The following is a 22,082-nucleotide window of genomic DNA, read 5'->3' as shown; positions in this document are numbered from 1 at the left end:
TCCATTCAAAGGGGGTGGGAGGGATTCTAAAGAGGGATAGCTGCGTGAGGCAAGTGATGCCCATAATTTTAATACTGCGGAAGGGGGTAAGGAGGGCAAGAAAAAGAAAAGCATAATCTGGAGATAAAATACAGAATTAGTAATTTTAATCATAAATGTGAATGGGATGACTCTCCCATAAAACAGAGGTGGATACCAGGCTGGATAAAAAAACAAAAACCTCTAATATGTTCCTTAGAGGAAACACATTTAAAGCAGGGAGATACATAGAGAATAAAAGTAAAAGGCTAGAGCAGAATCTATTATGCTTCAGGTGAAGTCAAAAAAGCAGGGGTAGCCATCCTTATCTCAGATCAAGCAAAAGCAAAAATTGGTCTAATTAAAGAGATAAGGAAGGAAAGTATATCTTGCTAAAGAGTAGCATAGACAATGAAGCAATATCAATATTGAACATATATGCACCAAGTGGTGTAGCATCTAACTTCCTAAAGGAGAAGTTAAGAGAGTTGCAAGAAGAAATAGACAGCAAAACTATAATAGATGGAGATCTCAACCTTGCACTCTCAGAATTAGATAAATCCAACCACAAAACAAATAAGAAAGAAGTTAAAGAGGTAAATAGAATACTAAAAAAACTGGATGTGATAGCCCTTGGAGAAAACTGAATGAAGACAGAAGGGAGTATACCTTCTTCTCAGCAGTTCATGGAACCTATACAACAGTTGACCATATATTAGGACAAAATGACCTCAAAATTAAATTCAGGAAGGCAGAAATAGTAAATGCATTCTTTTCAGATCACAATGCAATAAAAACTACATTCAAAACTACATTTAGACACAATATTTTCACCCAAGAAAATGACAACGATGAGACATCATGCCAAAATTTGTGGGATGCAGCCCAAGTGGTAATAAGCAGAAATTTCATATCTTTAGAGGCTTACTTGAATAAAATAGAGAAATAGAAGATCAGGGAATTGGGCTTGCAACTTAAAAAGCTAGAAAAAGACCAAATTAAAAACAGACAATTAAATACTAAACTTGAAATTCTTTTTTTTTTTATCTTTGTTTTTTTTTTTTTATTAATGTCTTTTTTTTTTATTTAATAGCCTTTTATTTACAGGATATATACATGGGTAACTTTACAGCATTAACAATTGCCAAACCTCTTGTTCCAATTTTTCACCTCTTACCCCACCCCCTCCCCTAGATGGCAGGATGACCAGTAGATGTTAAATATATTAAAATATAAATTAGATATACAATAAGTATACCTGACCAAAACGTTATTTTGCTGTAGAAAAAGAATCAGACTCTGAAATATTGTACAATTAGTTTGTGAAGGAAATAAAAAATGCAGGTGTGCATAAATATAGGGATTGGGAATTCAATGTAATGGTTTTTAGTCATCTCCCAGAGTTCTTTTTCTGGGCATAGCTAGTTCAGTTCATTACTGCTCCATTAGAAATGATTTGGTTGATCTCGTTGCTGAGGATGGCCTGGTCCATCAGAACTGGTCATCATATAGTATTGTTGTTGAAGTATATAATGATCTCCTGGTCCTGCTCATTTCACTCAGCATCAGTTAGTGTAAGTCTCTCCAGGCCTTTCTGAAATTATCCTGTTGGTCATTTCTTACAGAACAGTAATATTCCATAATTTTCATATACCACAATTTATTCAACCATTCTCCAACTGATGGACATCCATTCAGTTTCCAGTTTTTAGCCACTACAAAAAGGGCTGCCACAAACATTCGTGCACATACAGGTCCCTTTCCCTTCTTTATAATCTCTTTGGGATATAATCCCAGTAGTAACACTGCTGGATCAAAGGGTATGCACAGTTTGATAACTTTTTGAGCATAGTTCCAAACTACTCTCCAAAATGGTTGGATTCGTTCACAACTCCACCAACAATGCATCAATGACCCAGTTTTCCCGCATCCCCTCCAACAATCATCATTATTTTTTCCTGTCATCTTAGCCAATCTGACAGGTGTGTAGTGGTATCTTAGAGTTGTCTTAATTTACATTTCTCTGATTAATAATGACTTGGAGCATGTTTTCATATGACTAGAAATAGTTTCAATTTCTTCATCTGAGAATTGTCTGTTCATATCCTTTGACCATTTTTCAATTGGATAAACTTGAAATTCTAAAATTAAAAGGAGAAATGAATAATATTGAAAGTAAAATAAAACTATGGAATTAATAAATAAAATTAAGAGTTGGTTTTATGAAATATGAGGATTTTAAATGATTTACAAAATTATATCCTTGAAACAAAATTTGAACTCAAACTTACTCAAATTCCCTATCAATTCTGACAATTTGAAATTCTGTGAAATAAAATTCCCTTTACTCCTTTCCCTAAATACTAAAAAGATTTTATGCTCTTCTCAAGAAGTTTAATTCTGACTTTCAGCTCTCCTCCCAAGTTAGGTGCAAGGATCAACTGTTGTAGACATATTTCTGAGACAAAATAGTGAAGGTCAGAGTAAATGAATTTGACCATATAAGACTTGTGGGTAAGAGGGTAGCATCCTCATGGCAGATAGGATGTTGTGGTCATTATAACTCTTTCATTGGCCTAAATGGCATAATTTAGGTATTCCAAAATCACTGCATTCATGAAATGAACTTGCCTTGGCATGGCACTGTCAAAGCTGAAAAAAGAAAGCTAAAGATCAAGGGAAAGATCATTATGGTTTTCAAGGAGAGGTTTTAGCCAAGTATGTACTAAAATTCATTAATCTAAAAAAATGTTCATTAATGTCTTTATCACTATGGAAAAGACAGGTTTTCACTTGAAGGATGGAGGTACTAATGCCCCTATGTGAGGGAAGAGAACCATAAGAAATACAATAATTCTCTTAAGACTGTCAGCAATGCTTCCTACACTATCAGTTTCTTTACCCTTCTGATCAAGGTCATTCACTACAACTTTAGAATCTTGAATGGACTAATGGCAATAGTCTGTTATGTAGATGACAATAGATGGTCCTTTTCAGGAAGTGCAGGGTGATGAGTATGACCCTATTCAAAAATATTATCTCTAATTCCACTGGTGCTCCCAAGGATGTAAACCAGGTCATCCCTGACCTGCTATGGATGTGACTTATTACCTACGGAAGTTTGCTAAACATGATAAGAAGGGACCCTCCTTTGAAAGGCATGTTGAGCTATGCAGGGGACCAGGTTGCATCTTGTGTGGCACTCATTCTTTAAAGATGGTATTGGTATTAATCCTTAATGATCATTTTTGTACAACTTGGTTCTTCCTATGACACTATAGTAAACTTCACGATTTATGTGACCTTTAAAGCAGAAAGTCATAGATCTTCGCCTCCAGACAAAATAGAAGTTCCACTAGTGAAAAGCCCACATCCCTAACTTATTTCCCATTCACAATTCTTATTCCAATGTTCCTTGCTGTAGCAGAGAGAAGCATAGATTCCTTTGTTGTTTACTATCAACAAATTTACAGTGATCAGTGCAAGAAAGTTTAATTTTAAGACATAATATTTATAAGAAAAATTAAGATCAGTACGTGCTTTAAAAACAGCTGGCCTAAGCCCAGAAAAATTGGACAAGAGTTGTCTGCTTTACAAATTACACAGTGAATAGCTTAATTCATTATGACACTGGAAAACCACAAAATGCATGAGTTAATTATTTTTGTCACTTATTCAGTTACAAAATCAGAAAAATTATGATCCTTGAGTCATAATGATTTAAGTCATTTAAGAAATGCCTTAATATGATCTACTGAGTATACTTGAGGTCAACCTTGAGAGGGTATTTACTCACATCCAAATATTTATTACTACAGCAACCAACAGTGAATGTATCTATATTTAAATTTCTAACATGTATAAAACTTAAATAAAGAATTGTGACATCTGTTTAAGGACCCTGAAGGGATGGCAATATTCATAATGAAAGCTTTTAGGGCCTGAATTCACTGAATCCAGAAGAACCAGTAAGTGTCGTTAGCAAGTACTAGCATGTGATTTATTAAACCAGATGAACTAGACAGATTCTCATTAATTGTAGAACTTTTAATGTAAATGAAAAAAGAAATTGCTTTCAAGTTTTCACACAAGTTTGATCCATTATAAACAATGCCAGTTTTGATTTGCAAAGGTTCTCTAGGATAATTGCTTCTGTAATAAATTTAAATAAATGTTTGTAAGCAATTTAAAAATTAGCAATTAAATAATAGCTACAGACAAGAAAATTAGACAGATTCATATTCTCTGTAGTCATTCAAAAGGGTATTTGTATATTTTGTCTTTCAAATTTTTCTAATTTGCTTGCCTTTATCTGAGCAGGATATAATTCCTCTTTTTAAAAAAATTTTTTTTGTGGGGGGGGGGAAGAGATCCAAAATGGTTGAGAGGACACATTCTTCTTTCTGATAGTCTCCTACAACCCTCAGTTAATTACCAAATTCAGCCTCTGAATTAATTCTTGACTAGTATAATCCATAAATATTGGGAGTGCAACAAACTACCAGCAGAAGATAATTTCAAAGATTGCCAGAAAAGGTCTATTTTGGCTGGGTACAGAGGGGGGTGGCAAGGCACAAGCAGGCCAAGCATAGATGCCAGTATAGACCCGGGACAGGGTATGGACCCCAGGGCTGTGCAAATTCCACGTGGTGGAGAATATATGGGGAGGATTCTATTGCAGTGTTGATTACTGTGCCTTGGTTGCAACCCAGGAGTTCAACAGAGAAGTTATAAAACATCTAAAACAAACATAAAAGATAAATAGTGAATCCCAAAATTCCAGAGTCTCACAGGATGAGGCCATGTGTACCCAGCACTGGGAGTGAATCGGGCTCAACACAGCTGCTGCTACTTGCAGAGAAAGCTTCAAAAACCTCCCTTCTCCTAAAAGCAGATATCAACTTTAAAAAAAAATGAGTAAAAAGGCAAGACATAGATAGTTTTTATGGTGAAAGGGAAGAAGAGATTTGAAAGGGAAGAACAGATTTCAAACCCTGGGGAGACTGAAAGAAGATTGTCTCCAGTTGAAGCCCCAAAGAGGGATATAAATTGGACACCACACAATGCTCTTCTAGAAGAAATTAAAAATGATGTTAAAAGAGAGCTAAAAGAAAAGTGGGGAAAGAAAATGAAAACTTTGCAAGAGGGCTTGAAAAAGGCATAAAACTCTTTAAAAGCTAGATTTGGCAAAATGGAAAAAGTAAAAAAAAAACTTCCTGAAAAACAGAATTTGTAAAATGAAAAAGGTAAATAACTCCTAGGAAAACAGAATTTGTGAAATGGAAAAGGAAATTAACTTCTTAAAAACAGAATTTGTGAAATAAAAAACAGTTCCCTAGAACAAAACAACTCACTTAAAAACTCAATTAAACAAATAAAAAAAGAAGTTGAAAAAAGTAAATGAAGAAAATAATTCACTAAAAATCAGAACTAAACAAATGGAAATGAATGACTCAATGAGACATAAAGAATCACTCAAGCAAAACCAAAAAAAATAGAAAAAAAAATGTAAAATACCTATTTGGGAAAACAACTGACCTGGAAAATACATCTAGGAGAGACAATCTAAGAATTACTGGACTGCCAGAAAAGCATGATGAAAAAAAGAGCATAGATAATATTTCTCAGGAAATCGTCAAAGAGAACTGCCCAGATATCATAGAATCAGAAGGTAAAATAACCATTGAAAGAATTCACCAAATACCTCCTAAAAGAGACCCAAAAATTAAAACTCCAAGGAATATCATGATTAAATTTCAGAACTATTGGACCAAGAAAAAATGTTACAAGCAGCCAGAAAGAAACAATTCAAATTCCAAGGAACCACAACAAGAATTACTCAGGACCTAGCAGCTTCCACTTTAAAGGATCGAAGGGCCTGGAATCTGATATTCCAAAAAGTGAAGGATCTTGGAATGCAGCCATGAATAAACTACCCAACTAAACTGGTAAAAAGTAAAAAGAAAAAAAAAACTCTTGAGAATTGTATTTCTGTTATGGGAAAACATAGAGAGTGCATGTATAATTTGATTTTGCTGTTATAATATAAAAAAAGGAACTAGAGGTGGAAAGAGGATTGTATCAGAAAAATGGAAAAGTGGAGGTAAAGGGAGGGAAATTACAGCTCAAGAAGAGGCAAAGAAAACATATTATATTTGAGGGAAAGAAGGGAGGGGAATAAATATTGTTTGAATCTTACATCAGATTTGGCTCAAAAAAATATTAGACATATTTGCTTTGCAGAGAAACTTATTGAAAAGTGGGAGGGGAAAGGCAAAAAGGGAAGGGAAAGCAGAAATAGGAGGGGAATGGTAAAAGAAAGGGGGTGGGACTCTAAAGTGGGAGGGCTTCATGATAAGTTAAATACTGTGGAGGAGAGAAAGGGGAAGAGGAAAGAAAAAAGTATAATCTGAAGATAATAAGATGGCAGGAAATAAAGAATTAGTAGTGCTAGATGAATGTGAATGGGGAGTATTCTCCCATAAAGCAGAAGAGAACAGCAGAATGGATTGAAAGCCGGAATTCTACAATATGTTGTTTACCAGAGACACATTTAAAGCAGAGTGATTCATACAGAATAAAGGCAAAAGGCTGGAGCAGAATCTACTATGTTTCAGGTGAAGTGAAAAAGGCAGGAATAGCCATCTTGATCTCAGATCAAGGGCAAGCAAAAATCGATCTAATTAAAAGAGATAAGGAAGGAAATTATATCTTGTTAAAGGGTACTATAGATAATGAAGCAATATCAATACTAAATATATATGCACCAAATGGTATAGCATGGATATTCCCAAAGGGGAAGTTAAGAGAACTGTAAAAAACAGTAGACAGCAAAACTATAATAGTGTTAGATCTCAGAACTAGATAAATCAAACCACAAAATGAATAAGAAAGAAATTAAAGAGGTAAATAGAATAATAGAAAAGTGAGATATGACAGCTCTTTTGAGAAATTTGAATGAAACTAGAAAGGAGTATACATTCTTCTCAGGAGTTCATGGAACCTATACAAAAATTGACTATATGACCTCAAAATCCAATGCAGAAGACAGAAATAGTAAATGCATTTTTTTCCAGAGCAGATGCAATAAAAATTACCTTCAATAAAAAGCCAGGGGAAAATAGACCAAAAAGTAATTGGAAACTGAATAATCTCATCCTAAAGAATGAATGGGTGAACAGTAAATCATAGACACAGTTAATAATTTCATCCAAGAGAATGACAATAATGAGACAACACAGCAAAATTTGTGGGATGCTGCCAAGGTAATAATAAGGGGAAATTTTATATCTCTATTTGCTTACTTGCATAACATAGAGAAAGAGAAGATCAATGAATTGTACTTCCAAATAAAAAAGCTAGAAAAAAAGCAAATTAACCCCCCCCCAATTAAATACCAAACTTGAAATTCTAAAAATAGGTGAGATTAATAAAATTGAAAGTAAAAAATATATATATATATATATATATAATTACCTAATAAATCAAATTAATGATTAGTTTTATAGAAAAAAAACAACAAAAGAGATAAAACAGTAAATTTGATTAGAAAAAAAAAAGAAAGAGGAAAATCAAATTGTTATTCTTAAAAATGAAAAAAGAGAACTTTCTACCAATGAAGAGGGAATTAGAGCAATAATTAGGAGTTACTTTGCCCAACTTTATGCCAATATATTAGATAACCTAAGCTAAATGGAAGAAAACTTACAAAAAGATCGATTGCCCAGATTAACAGAGGAGGAAAGAAATTACTTAAATAGTCCCATTTTAGAAAAGAGAAATAAAACAAGCTATTAATCATCTCCCTAACAAAAAAATCCCCAGGAACAGACGGATTTACATGTGAATTCTACCAAACATTTAAGGAACAATTAGCCCCAATTCTATATAAACTATTTGAAAAAAATAGGGAATGAAGGAGTTCTACCAAATTCCTTTTATGACACAGACATGGTACTGATACCTAAATCAGGTGGGATGAAAACAGAGAAAGAAAATTATAGACCAATCTCCCTAATGAATATTGATGCAAAATTCTTAAATAAAATACTAGCAAAGAGATTACAGAAAATCATCCCCTGGATAATACATCATGACCAAGTAGGATTTGTACCAGGAATGCAGGGCTGGTTCAATATTAAGAAAACTATTAGTATAATTGACCATATTAATAACCAAACTAACAAAAAACCATATGATTATCTCAATAGATGCAGAAAAAGCATTTGATAAAATCCAACATCCAGTCCTATTAAAAACACTTGAGAGTATAGGAATAAATGGACTTTTCCTGAAAATAATCAGTAGCATCTATTTAAAACCATCAGTAAGCATCATATGTAATGGGGATAAGGTGCAACCATTCCCAATAAAATCAGGAGTGATACAAGGTTGCCCACTATCACCATTACTATTCAATATTGTATTAGAAATTCTAGCTTTGACAATAAGAGTTGAGAAAGAGATTAAAGGAATTAGAGTAGGTAATGAGGAAACCAAATTATCACTCTTTGCTGATAATATGATGGTATACTAAGAGAACACTAGAGATTCTACTGAAAAGCTATTAGAAATAATCTAAGGAGGTACAAAATAAACCCACATAAGTCATCAGTATTCTTATATATCACCAACAAAATCCAATAGTTGGAGTTACAAAGAGAAATTCCATTTAAAATAACTACCAATAGTATAAAATATTTAGGAATCTATCTGCCAAGGGAAAATCAGAAACTTTATGAGCAAAACTACAAAACACTTTCCACACAAATTAAGTCAGATCTAACTAATTGGAAAATATTAAATGCTCTTGGATAGGGCTAGCAAATATAATAAAGATGACAATGCTACCTAAACTAATCTATTTATTTAGCACTATACCAATCAGACTCCCAAAAAACTATTTTAATGCCCTAGAAAAAAAACAACAAAGTTTATATGGAAAAACAGAAGATCAAGAATTTCAAGGGAATTAATGAAAAAAAAAATCAAATGGAGGTGGCCTTGCTGTACCAGATCTAAAATTATATTATAAAGCAGCAGTTACCAAAATCATTTGGTATTGGCTAAGAAATATACAAGTTGATCAGTGGAATAGGTTAGGTTCAAAAGACAAAACAATCAATAACTTTAGTCATATAATGTTTGACAAACCCAAAGACCCCAGCTTTGTTTGACAAAAATTGGTGGGAAAATTGGAAACTACTATGGCAGAAACTAGGCATTGACCCTCACCTAACACTGTACACCAAGATAAGGTCAAATGGGTTCATGACCTAGGCATAAAGAATGAGATTATAAATAAATTAGAAGACCATAGGATTGTTTACCTCTGAGACTTGTGGAAGAGGAAGGAATTTATGACCAAAAGAAGAACTAGAGATCATTACTGATCACAAAATAGAAAATTTTGATTATATCAAATTGAAAAGTTTTTGTATAAACAAAACTAATGCAGGCAAGATTAGAAAGGAAGCAATAAACTGGAAAAACATTTTTAGAGTCAAAAGTTCTGATAAAGGCCTCATTTTAGAGAATTGACTCTAATTTATAAGAAATCAAGACATTCTCCAATTGATAAATGGTCAAAGGATATGAACAGACAATTCTCAGACAAAGAAATGAAACTATTTCTAGCCATATGAAAAGATGCTCCAAGTCATTATTAATCAGAGAAATGTAAATTAAGACAATTCTGAGATACCATTATACACCTGTCAAATTGGCTAGAATGACAGGGAAAGATAATGCAGAATGTTGAATAGGATGTGTGAAAACAGGGACACTGATACATTGTTGGTGGAATTGTGAATACATCCAGCCATTCTGGAGAGCAATTTGGAACTATGCTCCAGACGTTATCAAATGCTGCATATCCTTTGATCCAGCAGTGTTACTACTGGTCTTATATCCCAAAGAGATTTTAAAGAAGGGAAAAAGACCTGTATGTGCAAGAATGTTTGTGCAGCCCTCCTTGTAGTAGCCAGAAACTGGAAACTGAGTGGATGCCCATCAATTGGAGAAGGGCTGAATAAATTGTGGTATATGAATATTATGGAATATTATTGTTCTGTAAGAAATGACCAGCAGGATGATTTCAGAAAGGCCTGGAGAAACTTACATGAAATGATGCTGAGTGAAATGAGCAGGACAAGGAGATCATTATATACTTCAATTACAATACTATATGATGATCAATTCTGATGGACGTGGCAGTCTTCAGCAATGAGATGAATCAAATCAGTTCCAATAGAGCAGTAATGAACTGAACTAGCTACGCCCAGCAAAAGAACTCTGGAAGATGACTATGAACCCCTACATAGAATTCCAAATCCCTCTATTTTTGTCTGCCTGCATTTTTGATTTCCTTCACAGGCTAATTGTACACTATTTCAAAGTCTGATTCTTTTTGTACAGCAAAATTACTGTTTGGACACATATACTTATATTGTATTTAATTTATACTTTAACATATTTAACATGTATGGTATCGACTGCCTGCCATCTTGGGGAGTGGGTGGGGGGAAGGAAGGGAAAAATTGGAACAAAAGGTTTTGCAATTGTCAATGCTGTAAAATTATCCATGCATATATCTTGTAAATAAAAAGCTATAATTAAAAAAAAAAAAAAGAAAGAAAAAAATCTCTGGATGATTTCAGAGAGACCTGGAGAGACTCAAATGAACTGATGCTAAGTGAAATGAGCAGAACAAGAAGATCATTATACACAGCAACAACAGCTCTATATAATGATCAGATCTAATGGATGTGGCTCTCTTCAACAATGAGATGATTCAAACCAATTCCAATTGTTCAGTAATGAAGAGAGTCATCTACACACAAAGAGAGGACTATGGGAACTGAGTGTGGACTGTAACATAGCATTTTTACTATTTCTGTTATTGTTTGCCTTTTGTTTTCCTTCTCATTTTTTTTTCTTTCTGGATATGATTTTTCTTATGTAGCAACATAACTGTATAAATATATATGTATATAGATATATATTGGATTTAACATATATTGGATTCCTTGCCATCTGGGGAAGGGGGAGGGGGAAGTAGGGGGAAAATTTGGAACAGAATATTTTGCAAGGGTCAATGTTGAAAGATTACTCATGCATATATTTTATAATTAAAAAATTATAATAAAATGAATTTTAAAAAGAAATATATGTCATGATATCAGTATGTGGGTGAGGGGTTATAGGAATAATAAGAGGCATCTAAGTGGCATAGTGTATAGAGTTCTAAACTTAGAATAAGGAAGACTTAAATTTGAAGACAAGCAATTACTATTTGTATGATTCTCATTCTGTCTTCTAGTCATCAAAGTCCAGTGAACAGACAAAAATTCAGGTGACTGGTGGTGGAACGGTATCCAGGGGATGACTTTGGTGTCCTTGATGTCTGACCAAGGTCTAAGTGCTCCACAGTGTATGAATCAACTATTTATAGTGGTGAAAACTAAATTTCTCCTCTACCAATTCCAGTGATAGAACAAAGAAGTCTACACATGTTTGGGATAGATATACCTTTTAATTCATCACTGGGGTTGAAGCCAGTTGGTTATCCTCAACCAGGATCCTACCTACCAAGATGGTTTTACCAGGTGTGGCCAGGGTGTACTACAGCTTCTTGGAGCTTCAAGTGAGAGTTAGGTGATAGGTAAATACCAAAGATGGATGAGCAGTCCTGTAAAGGCCTTAGCAAGCTCTCACACCAAAGCTGCTAGTCCTCCCTAAACATTCTACCATGTCTCAGCCCTATGTTTTTAAGTAAATGAGTTTTTAAAGAAAATGACCTTTAAACAAATGGCAAAGTCAAAGTAAGTTTTTAGATGTTTGATTTTTTTTAATAGTAAGCTGTTGGTTTATTAATTTTTAGCTACTAAAGAATAATATTTATAAAAGCTCAAGATAAATTGCCTTGCATTAGACACTGCATTAAACACTAAATCCTAAGCATAATACTAGAAGAATTTCCTAAGAGCATATTTGCCATTCCCAATGGTCTGCAGATTTTGTTTAGCAAGACATTACAAATCTTATTTCAGGGGGCTCTTTTTTGTGATATTTTTCAATTTGATTTTTTTTTTTGCGAAAACTGTTCCTGCATTTAAAAATTTTTTTTGTAAAATAAACATATTAAAAAGTGAAAAACTAAATCTGAATTTCTGATTTATCCATATTTATACTTGAACTATTTAATCCTGATGTAGACTGGAAGAGAAAAATCAAAAGTCCTAGAAGCAACATTAAAATATAAATGGAACACTTGCACTCCACTGGGAGGTATTCATTGTGCTTACAAAAAGGAATTGTAATTTATTAAAAAAGTTAATATTTCAAAGCACGAAGCTCAAGTCAAAGGAAAAGTCTAAAATACTCAGCAGGAAGGTTTTTTTTTTTTTAATTATTTTATTTATACCAAGGCTCTATACAAATCCCCTAAAAAAAACTGAAAATAAAAACCAACCTCATTATATTCTTATTTTTTTAAAAAAGTATCCATTCAAAATATTGAAATGTTATTTCAAAACTAATTTTCTCTTGGCAAATTCAAGGCAAGTATAAAATACTGCTTCTATGTATGAAAACAAGGTTCACAGTGGACAATTAAGGTTAGTTGGCAGTTACCTCATTTATGATGATCCAGTGACAGTCAAAAGCAACCAAATTAGTTTCCACGACCTAGAATAGAAAACAAACCAGCTATCAGTCAGTATTACTCATGAAAACCAGATGGAATTCAATGGATTATTTATACAAATAAAAAAAAAAAAAAAACAAAAAGAAACCAAACATTTTAAAAGACCTTTGTAATTCACTTGAAGATAGCAAACCTTTAATGGCATATTGTGAAAGCATTTGTTTTTGTTAGATTTGCTAATTAAACATAGAAATGGATTCAATTTGGGAATAGAGGGAACTAGCTTTCAAATAATAATGATAATAATTTGCAAACTGAATGAGATATGTTAATATAGAGACCAAAAATGTTTAGATATAATTTTAGCATTCACATTATTACACATATACAGTTATAGAGATGTATACACATATGTTATATGGAGGCTCTCAAAAGTCTTGGTACAGTTTTAAATTATCAAAGCATATTATTGTTATTAAATATTGTTGAAGTTATTATTAAAGCTCATCATTAAATTTTCAAGGCTATAAAGTGCACTAAGACTTCTGGGATAACTTATCTTTATCAATATTATCAAGTTATCTTTGTATCCATTAATATAAATAGTGTGAATGATAGTGTTCCGTCAGTGTTAGTAAAATAACAGTCAAACTGATGTAAATTGTGTCCCTTTTAATCTTGGGGGAGTAGGAGGGAGGAGAGGGTTGGAAAGGAATCTTTGAGAGAAGGGTGATGCAGTCTCAAACCCTCCTGGCCTCTGGGAGGAGCCATGCCCATTCTTAAGGGAAATTCCCAGATAAGTAATCTCATTCAATTGGAAATCTCAGCCACACTGCTCCCCTTCTCAGGGCCAGGACAAACCTGATAAAAACCAAAGGACTGTCAGTCCAACTTTGCTAATTCCTAACAGGAGTTTGACCACTAAGAAAGCTGTTTTCTTAGTGCCACAGACCTCCTTCATGTATTCATTGGAGTTTGCATATTCTTTCACAAAACTTGGCACTGGCCAGGAGGAATCCCATTGCTATTAGGGGATCTCTCAGCCTTCAGTTGTCATACCTCATCATTTGGTGCCCTGCTATAGGGATTTGTGAAAGTCTTTCTGAAGAGTTAAGCCTTCTCTTGCTGATTGTCTACTTTATAGCTAGGACACTCAAATTCCCAGGAAAATTTGGGTCGTCTGGAGCTCCAAAGCTCAGCAGAATTCTCTGGCTCAAACTGAGAATACCTGCATTTTGACAAAAAGTCCCCTTAATCAGGGAACTTTAGGCATCTCTCTCTCCCTCAGGATGCCAAGGCTTGTAGCAAAATTGTTGAACTTATTATTAAAGTTTATCATTAAGCTTTAGGAATCTATGTCTCTATCCCTAAGGATTCTGCCTTAGGCAGTCTCTTAAAAAACAGAAAGTTTGGCTTAAAAGATCTCAAAACTAAAAAGCTTAAATTAAAATAGCACTGCAGTATGCTGCTTAAATTTGCTACAGGGAAATCAAAACTAGATACTAACCTTTTAAGTAACTCCCTCCTTCCTGCTCCTCTAAAAAAACAGGACACCTCCTCTGCACCCCTATGCAGTCCTTATCAGGAGACTTCTAAATTCCTTCCAGAGCAGGACCTTATGTCTAACAATATTTCTTTAACTCTATCCCCCCTCACCTCCTGAACCAGATCCTGAGACTTCCCTACCTCTACTTTTCAATCCCTTTGGGTACAAGTAGTGGGACTCCTTTTTCTCCTCCTCAGGATACTCAGGATTCAAACAACACTTCTAACCTCTGCTCCCTGAGAGAAGCAGCAGACAGACTCTCGGGGAGAGACACTCAGAGCAGAAGTGCCTCTTTCAATGTCAAATCTCTCCTAGACTAAGGAAAAACCTGGCCATCACTCTGAGGGCCCCATCCAGTTTTTTGAAGGGTCTAAGACCAATGCCCTCCAATTTGATCTTTCCTGGGGAGATGTTAATATTAAACAATCTGCCCCAGATATATGGAGGAAACTGCAGAAGCCAGCTTTGAGCCCTAGCTCAGCTGTTAGAAACAGCTGTTGGAGCCTTTAATAATAGGTACCAAACTGTAGCAGAGGAACAAGACCCCAGAGTTAAAGTGAGAAATGGATAACAGTCCCATATTTTAGCTACTGACATTTCAGGAAACCTAGAAGTTCATGCTTTGTGTATCATGAACAGGGCCAGATGATCCAAAACTGTCTGCTGAAGAAACTCCCCAGTGTTTGCCCTGAGTGCAACCAGGAGGGGCACTGAAGGAGAGACTACCTACAGGGGACAAGCTGCCCACCCAATGCCTTGCCCCCTGGCAGGAGTTTAAGGTTTAGTCAAGCTTCCTCTCATTTTATCAAGACAACAGAACCCTGGTTATCCCTGGATGTGGCTGGTAAGACCATTGAATTCCTTTTTGCTATGAGGACTTCTTCCTTCTTGCTCTGGCACTTTGATCTCACTTACCCCTCTCCCATAGAATGGGGCTTGCAGGGGAACTTAAGAATTGTTTGGAGACTTTTCCGTTGCCTTGCCATTTTGGTGACTTGTTTAGACAGTCCTCTCTTATTTTTCCCTCCTATCCTGCTCCCTTAATTGAGCATGATCTAATGGTGAAATTGGGGATCCAATTTTCTTTTCTCAGACCTCCAGATGGTCCTTTTGTGAAATCTCGGGAAAATCCTCTGTCAGGATTGAGAAATTTCTTAAGCACAAACCTTTAACTAAAGAGTTAAGAGATTTGGACCCGCTTAACTGTAGTCTTATCTTCATCTGCAGTCCCAAAAGGCAGGGTCAGGCCTTGTGGAATCCTAGACCAGTTGCCTATTTCTCAAAGGACCTGGACTCAGTTTCCCCTCAGTTTGGCTCTTGGGCTTTTGAGAAGCCGCCTCAAATTTTGTCCTACGGCACCAGAGCAATTTTAGAAGCCAAAGAACATCTGTGGTTTACTAGAGGAAGGCTTCCTATATCAGGCTCTCCTATTAAACAACTCCAATCTGAAGCTAAGCCACTACCCCCTGGGACTTCTGCCTTTGGAATTGGGGAAGGGAATGAGAATAAACATCTATACTGACTTCAAATATGCTTTTCATATTTTGCGTATATTTTGGGACTATATGAAAAGAAAGGGGGCTTTTGACAGCAAAGAATTTTCCTATTAAGAATGCAGGAGAAATTCTACAGCTACTACAAGCTGTCCACGGACCCAGAGAGGTTTCAGTCATATTTTGTAAAGGACACCAGAAGGGAGATTCACTTCAAGACAAGGGAAATAGTTGTAGATTTAGCCACTAAAACTGTTGACATTCACCCCTGACCATAGCATTCTTAATCCCCCAGCTCCCTGATTCTTATACCCCTTCTTATAGTCCGCAGGAACAGACCTTTTCTCCTGACTGATTTAAGCCACCCCCTCTCTTGAAGCCTGTTCAGAGAAGGGGCACATACCCAGGGAGATTGGTTTCAAATTGCTTTTTGTCTTAGTTGATACGTCTACTAATTGGGTAGAATATTTTCTCTGCAGGACTGAGAAGGCTCAGGAGGTATCAAAGTGCTTGCTAAAAGAGATTATACCTTCCCTAAGCTTTCCTAACTCCTTGCAGAGTGACAAATAGTCCAACTTTTACTTCTCAGGTATTTCTGAGTAGTTCTGTGAGCTTTCTGAAGAAAGAAGGGTGAAATTGTCTGTATCCTTCTTTCCCTCACTCTCACTCCTATTCCTAACTGTTTCTGACTCCAAGGACGAGAACTTTGCTCCTAGCATTTTCTCTCCAACTTTCTTGATATCATTCTATGGCCCCTGTCAGTAGTTAACTCCTTCTTAGCCTTTCAGCTTAGGGAGCTCTGTGGGCAGTGGGAGCATTCAGGATTGATGGGTGGGCCAGCAGCATCCTCAAGGCAGCCCACAGATGGGACCTGATGCATTATTTGCAAAGGCCCCCTCCCCAAAAGTCACCATCTCCACTTTGGATGCCACCCCACTTTTAATTTGCTTGCCAGATTTGTTTCCTCAAGGCTCCAAACTACGAATTTCTAAGTATTCCTTCAGTTGGAAGATCCTGGGACAACATTCCTTAGTTGCTGCTGCTGCTATCTTTGGATCTCACACTTCCCCCTCCTGGCCTGAACACCCACTGAACACAGGGACAACTCTATGACCTTTGTCAGCTTGAAGCAGCTACAGAAAATGAGACCTTCATCCCTTTGCCCCCCACAAAATTGGGGTGACTACTTGAGGGGAGAAATAATATAAACTGTGTCCCCTTTAATTTTGGGGGGTGGGAAGGGTCAAAAAGGAATCTTTGGGGGAAGAGTGATCCAGAGTCTCAAATCTTCTTGACTCCTGGGAGGGGCCACACCCCGTTCTTAAAAGTAACTCCCACATTGATTCATTGTTGGTGGAGTTGTGAATGAATCCAACCATTCTGGAGAGTACTTTGGAACTATGCTTAAAAAGTTATCAAACTGTGCATACCCTTTGATCCAGCAGTGTTACTACTGGGCTTATATCCCAAAGAGATTATAAAGAAGGGAAAGGGACCTGTATGTGCACGAATGTTTGTGTCAGCCCTTTTTGTAGTGGCTAGAAACTGGAAACTGAATGGATGCCCATCAGTTGGAGAATGGCTGAATAAATTGTGGTATATGAATATTATGGAATATTATTGTTCTGTAAGAAATGACCAACAGGATGATTTCAGAAAGGCCTGGAGAGACTTACACGAACTGATGCTGAGTGAAATAAGCAGGACCAGGAGATCATTATATACTTCAACAACAATACTATATGATGGACCTGGCCATCCTCAGCAACGAGATCAACTAAATCATTTCCAATGGAGCAGTAATGAACTGAGCCAGTTACGCCCAGAGAAAGAACTCTGGGTGATGACTAAATACCATTACATTGAATTCCCAATCCCTATATTTATGCCCACCTGCATTTTTGATTTCCTTCACAAGCTAATTGTACAATATTTCAGAGTCTGATTCTTTTTGTACAGCAAAATAATGGTTTGGTCATGTATACTTATTGTGTATCTAATTTATATTTTAATATTTTTAACATCTACTGGTCATCCTGCCATCTGGGGGAGGGGCTGGGGGGTAAGAGGTGAAAAATTGGAACAAGAGGTTTGGCAATTGTTAATGCTGTAAAGTTACCCATGCATATAACCTGTAAATAAAAGGCTATTAAATAATAAAAAAAAAAGTAACTCCCAAATAAATCATCTCATTCTATTGGAAATCTCAGCCAAACTGCTCCCCAGCTCGGGGCCAGGACAAACCCAATAAAACCAAAGTCCTGTCAGTCCATCTTTGCCAATTCCTAACAGAAGTTTGCTCACTAAGAAAGCTGTTTTCTTAATGTAAATAAACCCAATTTTTTGCCACAAGCCTTATGCCTGTAAGCATTGGGGTTTGCGATTTCTTTTGCAAAGCCTTCCACCAGCCATGGGGATCCTATTGTTGTTAGGAGATCTTTCAACCCTCAATTCTCCTACCTCATCCAAAAAAAAATCTCAGGGATGAGATATAATCTCAGGGTCATGTGGTACAACCTAACTCCTAGTTGACAAGGTAGTATTGCAGTACTGGTCCCTTGAAAAACTCTTGTTCAGAACATTTTAATTGGGGAATGCACTATTTAGGAAGTTTTCCTTTATATTGAGTAGATATATACATCTTGATTACTTCTGTTCATTGCTCCTATTTCTCTAGGGCCAAGAAGCATAGGTTTAATTCTATGTTTACTTGAAGAAATTTCAAACATTCGAGGAAAGCTGTCATATGTCCCTTTTCTCAACCTCCATATCTTTCCATGTCCAGGTTAAAATCCTGTATCTAGAAAACCATTTCTCAACAAATAAAGTTTGGTCATTAAATTCCTATCTTATAAATTCCATTTCAAATGCTACCTTCTCTATAATACTTCCTTTGACTGAATGACAGTTCCCATAGACCCATCATAAAAATTTCTGTTACTCCCTAAGTTATTCTGTATATTGAAACTATGTTTATATCTCCCCTCCATACCCAACTATAAGCTCCATGCATCTTGTCAATCCATTTCTTTAGGATGCTTACATGCCTGTTACTGTCCTTTTTAGAATGCATATTTTGTCATTTAAAATAAATGTACTTCTTCCTAAAACTTAAATACAAAATGATAAATTTGCCTTCAATGTGTTCATTTAAATCACTAGTTAAAAAAGTGGAAGAAAACTGAACTGGGTTTTCATTAAAGAACTTTCCATCCTAATTATAAAATTGTAATAAAATATATTTTCTTCTCTGACACTAATGAAATAAACATTAGTAATCAATAAAAACAATATTGTTACTTCAGTGACATTTCTTTCATTCCAGAGATTATTGATGAATCATCAAAGAGTATAATATTTTGCTCCTTTCTGTGTACATTTTGTAGTCAAAAATATTGTAATATCATTCATCAAATGCATATTTATTAATAATATAACATTTGAGTTCAAATCCTCTCTCAAACAATTACTAAGTGAAACTATATAAGACATTTAATATCTCTAAATCCCAAATTCCTAATCTGTAAAATGGGAATATGGAACATACCTTATAAGTTTGTTATGATGGTCAAATGAGATAATATGTAAAATATCCTGCAAAGTTTCAAGTACCATATCAATATTATTATTGTTATTATTTTATAAATGTGAGGAAACCTCTAGTAATGCAGTTTAAAGACTAGTTTCAAATGTTATAAAAACAAGGAATAACCTGGGGCATTGAAAGATTATTTAACTAGTCCATTATTAAATAGCTAGTAGGTGTCCAAAGTCTGAATTTTAACCTACATCTGTCTTACTTGAAACTTGTACTCACCATACTATAATGTCTTTATTTTAATTTATATTAGATGGGGAGGTTGAGTTTCCTTATTTCATCTAGGTTGGAAGTTCATTGGAAACTCACAGGCCGAATCTGACAACTGATCAAGATTGAAGCTTTGACCTTCTTGGCTTCAGACCTGAACTGATTCTGACCTGACCTGCCTCTCTCTAGGCAATCTCATTGCCTTCTCATCCCACCTCCCAGCTTTTTGTTCCCAAAGGCTCACTATATAATTGCCAGACAGTGAGGTTACCGTCAATGTTTATAAATTTAGCCTACTGCAGCTCTAAACTCCCAAACTGAGGTGATCCACCAGCCTTAGCCTTCTCAGAAGCAAGGACTACAGTTATGCATCATTATGCTCAGTATATCTATCTATCTATATCTATATATATGTATATATATATATTCATATATATGAATATATATTATAGTCTATATAATATATATTCATAATATATTCATATATATATAATATCATATATAATAATAAGTCTATATAAGTGTATATATATGTTATATATATATATAAGTATAAGCATATATATATATATATATATTCTTAGAAGTCAAGAGTCACTTGTTCATTAACATACCCTTTTATGATATAGGATAACTAATTTTTACTGCATTCTTTTTTTCCATTTTTAAGACCCAATACTTTTCTATGAAGAATCAGAATGCTTAACATTTATTATTCAAGAAATCACATTTAATATGTTAAAATATATCATTTTTAAAATAGATTATAAAAACTTTCAGGCTTTGTAGAATTTTTAATTTGCAAGTCAAATGAGCTAAAAGTAGTAACAGTAATTCACTAAAATTTAGCATTTTAAAGTTTGTTTCATAGTTATCTCACAGAAATCATGTAAAATAAGTAGAGATTTAAAAATCTGAATGTTAACAATGCAAAAGTCTTAACAGTTTGGGGAACCTTAGGTTTGTTCAGTATTGTAAGGACTACATCCTGGATCCTATGTTGTAATGGAGCAACTCAACTATAATAGAAAGAAAGCATTTTTATCTAAAATTCCCACCAACTCACCTCAAGGAGCTGTTTTCATATCAAGGAAATTGAGCAAAGAAAAAAAAATAATACTGTCAAATACTATGAACATACAAGACAATATAACTAAATAAATAATTATCACAGGCTATTCTTCACTCTGCCTGGAGTTTAACAAGACTGGCCAAGCTTCTTTTGCAGCATGAGCTGAAAAATCTAAACACTAGAAATATAAATCTTCCTTTAAGGATAGACCAATGGCATTTGCACCTGTATTTGAGCAGATGGGAGGGTACTTGTCTTTTTGCTCCACTTTTAAAATTTCAAGTTGAAATAAACACACAGTATGTATTGTGGAAGAAAAAAGAACCCCAAAAAGTAGTAAATTTTGACCACATGACTAGTTTAATATTAAAAAAATAAATATGCCCTTCCTCTCATTTCCTTTTAATCCTCCTACCTCTTCAATCGCATGAAAACATAGTTTCAATCACTTACCACTGTTTTTCATCCTATAGCACATTTATAAAAAGTTCTTTTTTTTGAAGTTCTATTTTTGAAAACAGAACAAACCAAAACAAACTTTCCAGAAAATAGGGGAGATGGCAATGTGATGGAAAAAAAAATAAGTCTTCCAACAAAATGTGATGGTGACAAGTTTTTATCTTTGTTAGGGATAATAGTGGGGTGATGCGGGCTGAACTTTAAGCTGCAAATGTAGTAAGGGGAAAATGAAAATAAAGAAAAGACAAATAATGTACGAATAGAGAAAATTAAAAGGAAGAAACAGTCGTAAAAATTTAAAAACAAATTTCATTGTCTTTTTCATTCATTGTTTCATTGTAATATATCCCATTACTTTTCATCCATAATGAAAGGATACAGAAGATAACTTTTAGAAACAAAAGTACTGATTTTACTGAAGTACAGTAAAATCCTTGAGTCATGTTAAAAAATATTTAGGATTTCCACACTTAGTGGACCAAACTACAAAGCTGTGACATTAAGGTATATACAATGAAAATATGAAGTCTTATTTCTTCTTTGTTATGATATAAATGTATATGCTCTGGAACCTGGCTAGGGATTCATCTTTCTTCCTTCCCTACTCCTTTTTTTTTTAATTTTTTATTTTTATTTTTTTGTTCCTTACAGGAAGAACAAAAGAAACAAAATATAGAGATACTACAGAGAAATGTTTTATTTTACTTTAACACGGGTCTTTGATTCCCAGGAAATCCAGCAGATGGCATCAGTAATACCTCATGCAGATACTGGTCACATAACATTTTTTGTCTTTCCTCTTAAGCTCAGGATGATTACTAAATTCCCTTCCATTCTTATCCAAGCAGTCAGTGGAATAGCTCCATGCCTTTTGCTTTATAGTCTTTGCTTTGATCTTCCAGTTGGAAAACCATTCATATACCTTCGTCCAAAACCAATAATTATTACTGCCAATGTTATTTCATAAACGGATATGCTAGAATTATTGTCATGTTTATAGTTGGGCCTTCCTTTCTACACCTCTTAAAAGATGGAAATAT

General features: G+C 34.8%; 1 protein-coding gene across 2 annotated transcripts in view; it reads right to left on the bottom strand.

The window, feature by feature from the left end:
• Positions 1-22,082, bottom strand: part of GRID2 (glutamate ionotropic receptor delta type subunit 2) — a 1,791,455-nt gene that overhangs the window by 743,714 nt on the left and 1,025,659 nt on the right. For both annotated transcript variants that reach the window (XM_031941365.1, XM_031941366.1), the window contains exon 5: positions 12,652-12,705. In XM_031941365.1, coding sequence (XP_031797225.1) covers positions 12,652-12,705 — 54 coding nt within the window. The remainder of the gene's footprint in view (positions 1-12,651; positions 12,706-22,082) is intronic.

Source organism: Sarcophilus harrisii, chromosome 6 (assembly GCF_902635505.1).
Source record: "Sarcophilus harrisii chromosome 6, mSarHar1.11, whole genome shotgun sequence".
Classification (NCBI taxonomy): domain Eukaryota; kingdom Metazoa; phylum Chordata; class Mammalia; order Dasyuromorphia; family Dasyuridae; genus Sarcophilus; species Sarcophilus harrisii.
Note: the sequence above shows the minus strand (reverse complement) of the source record. Positions and strands in the feature narration are given on the sequence as shown.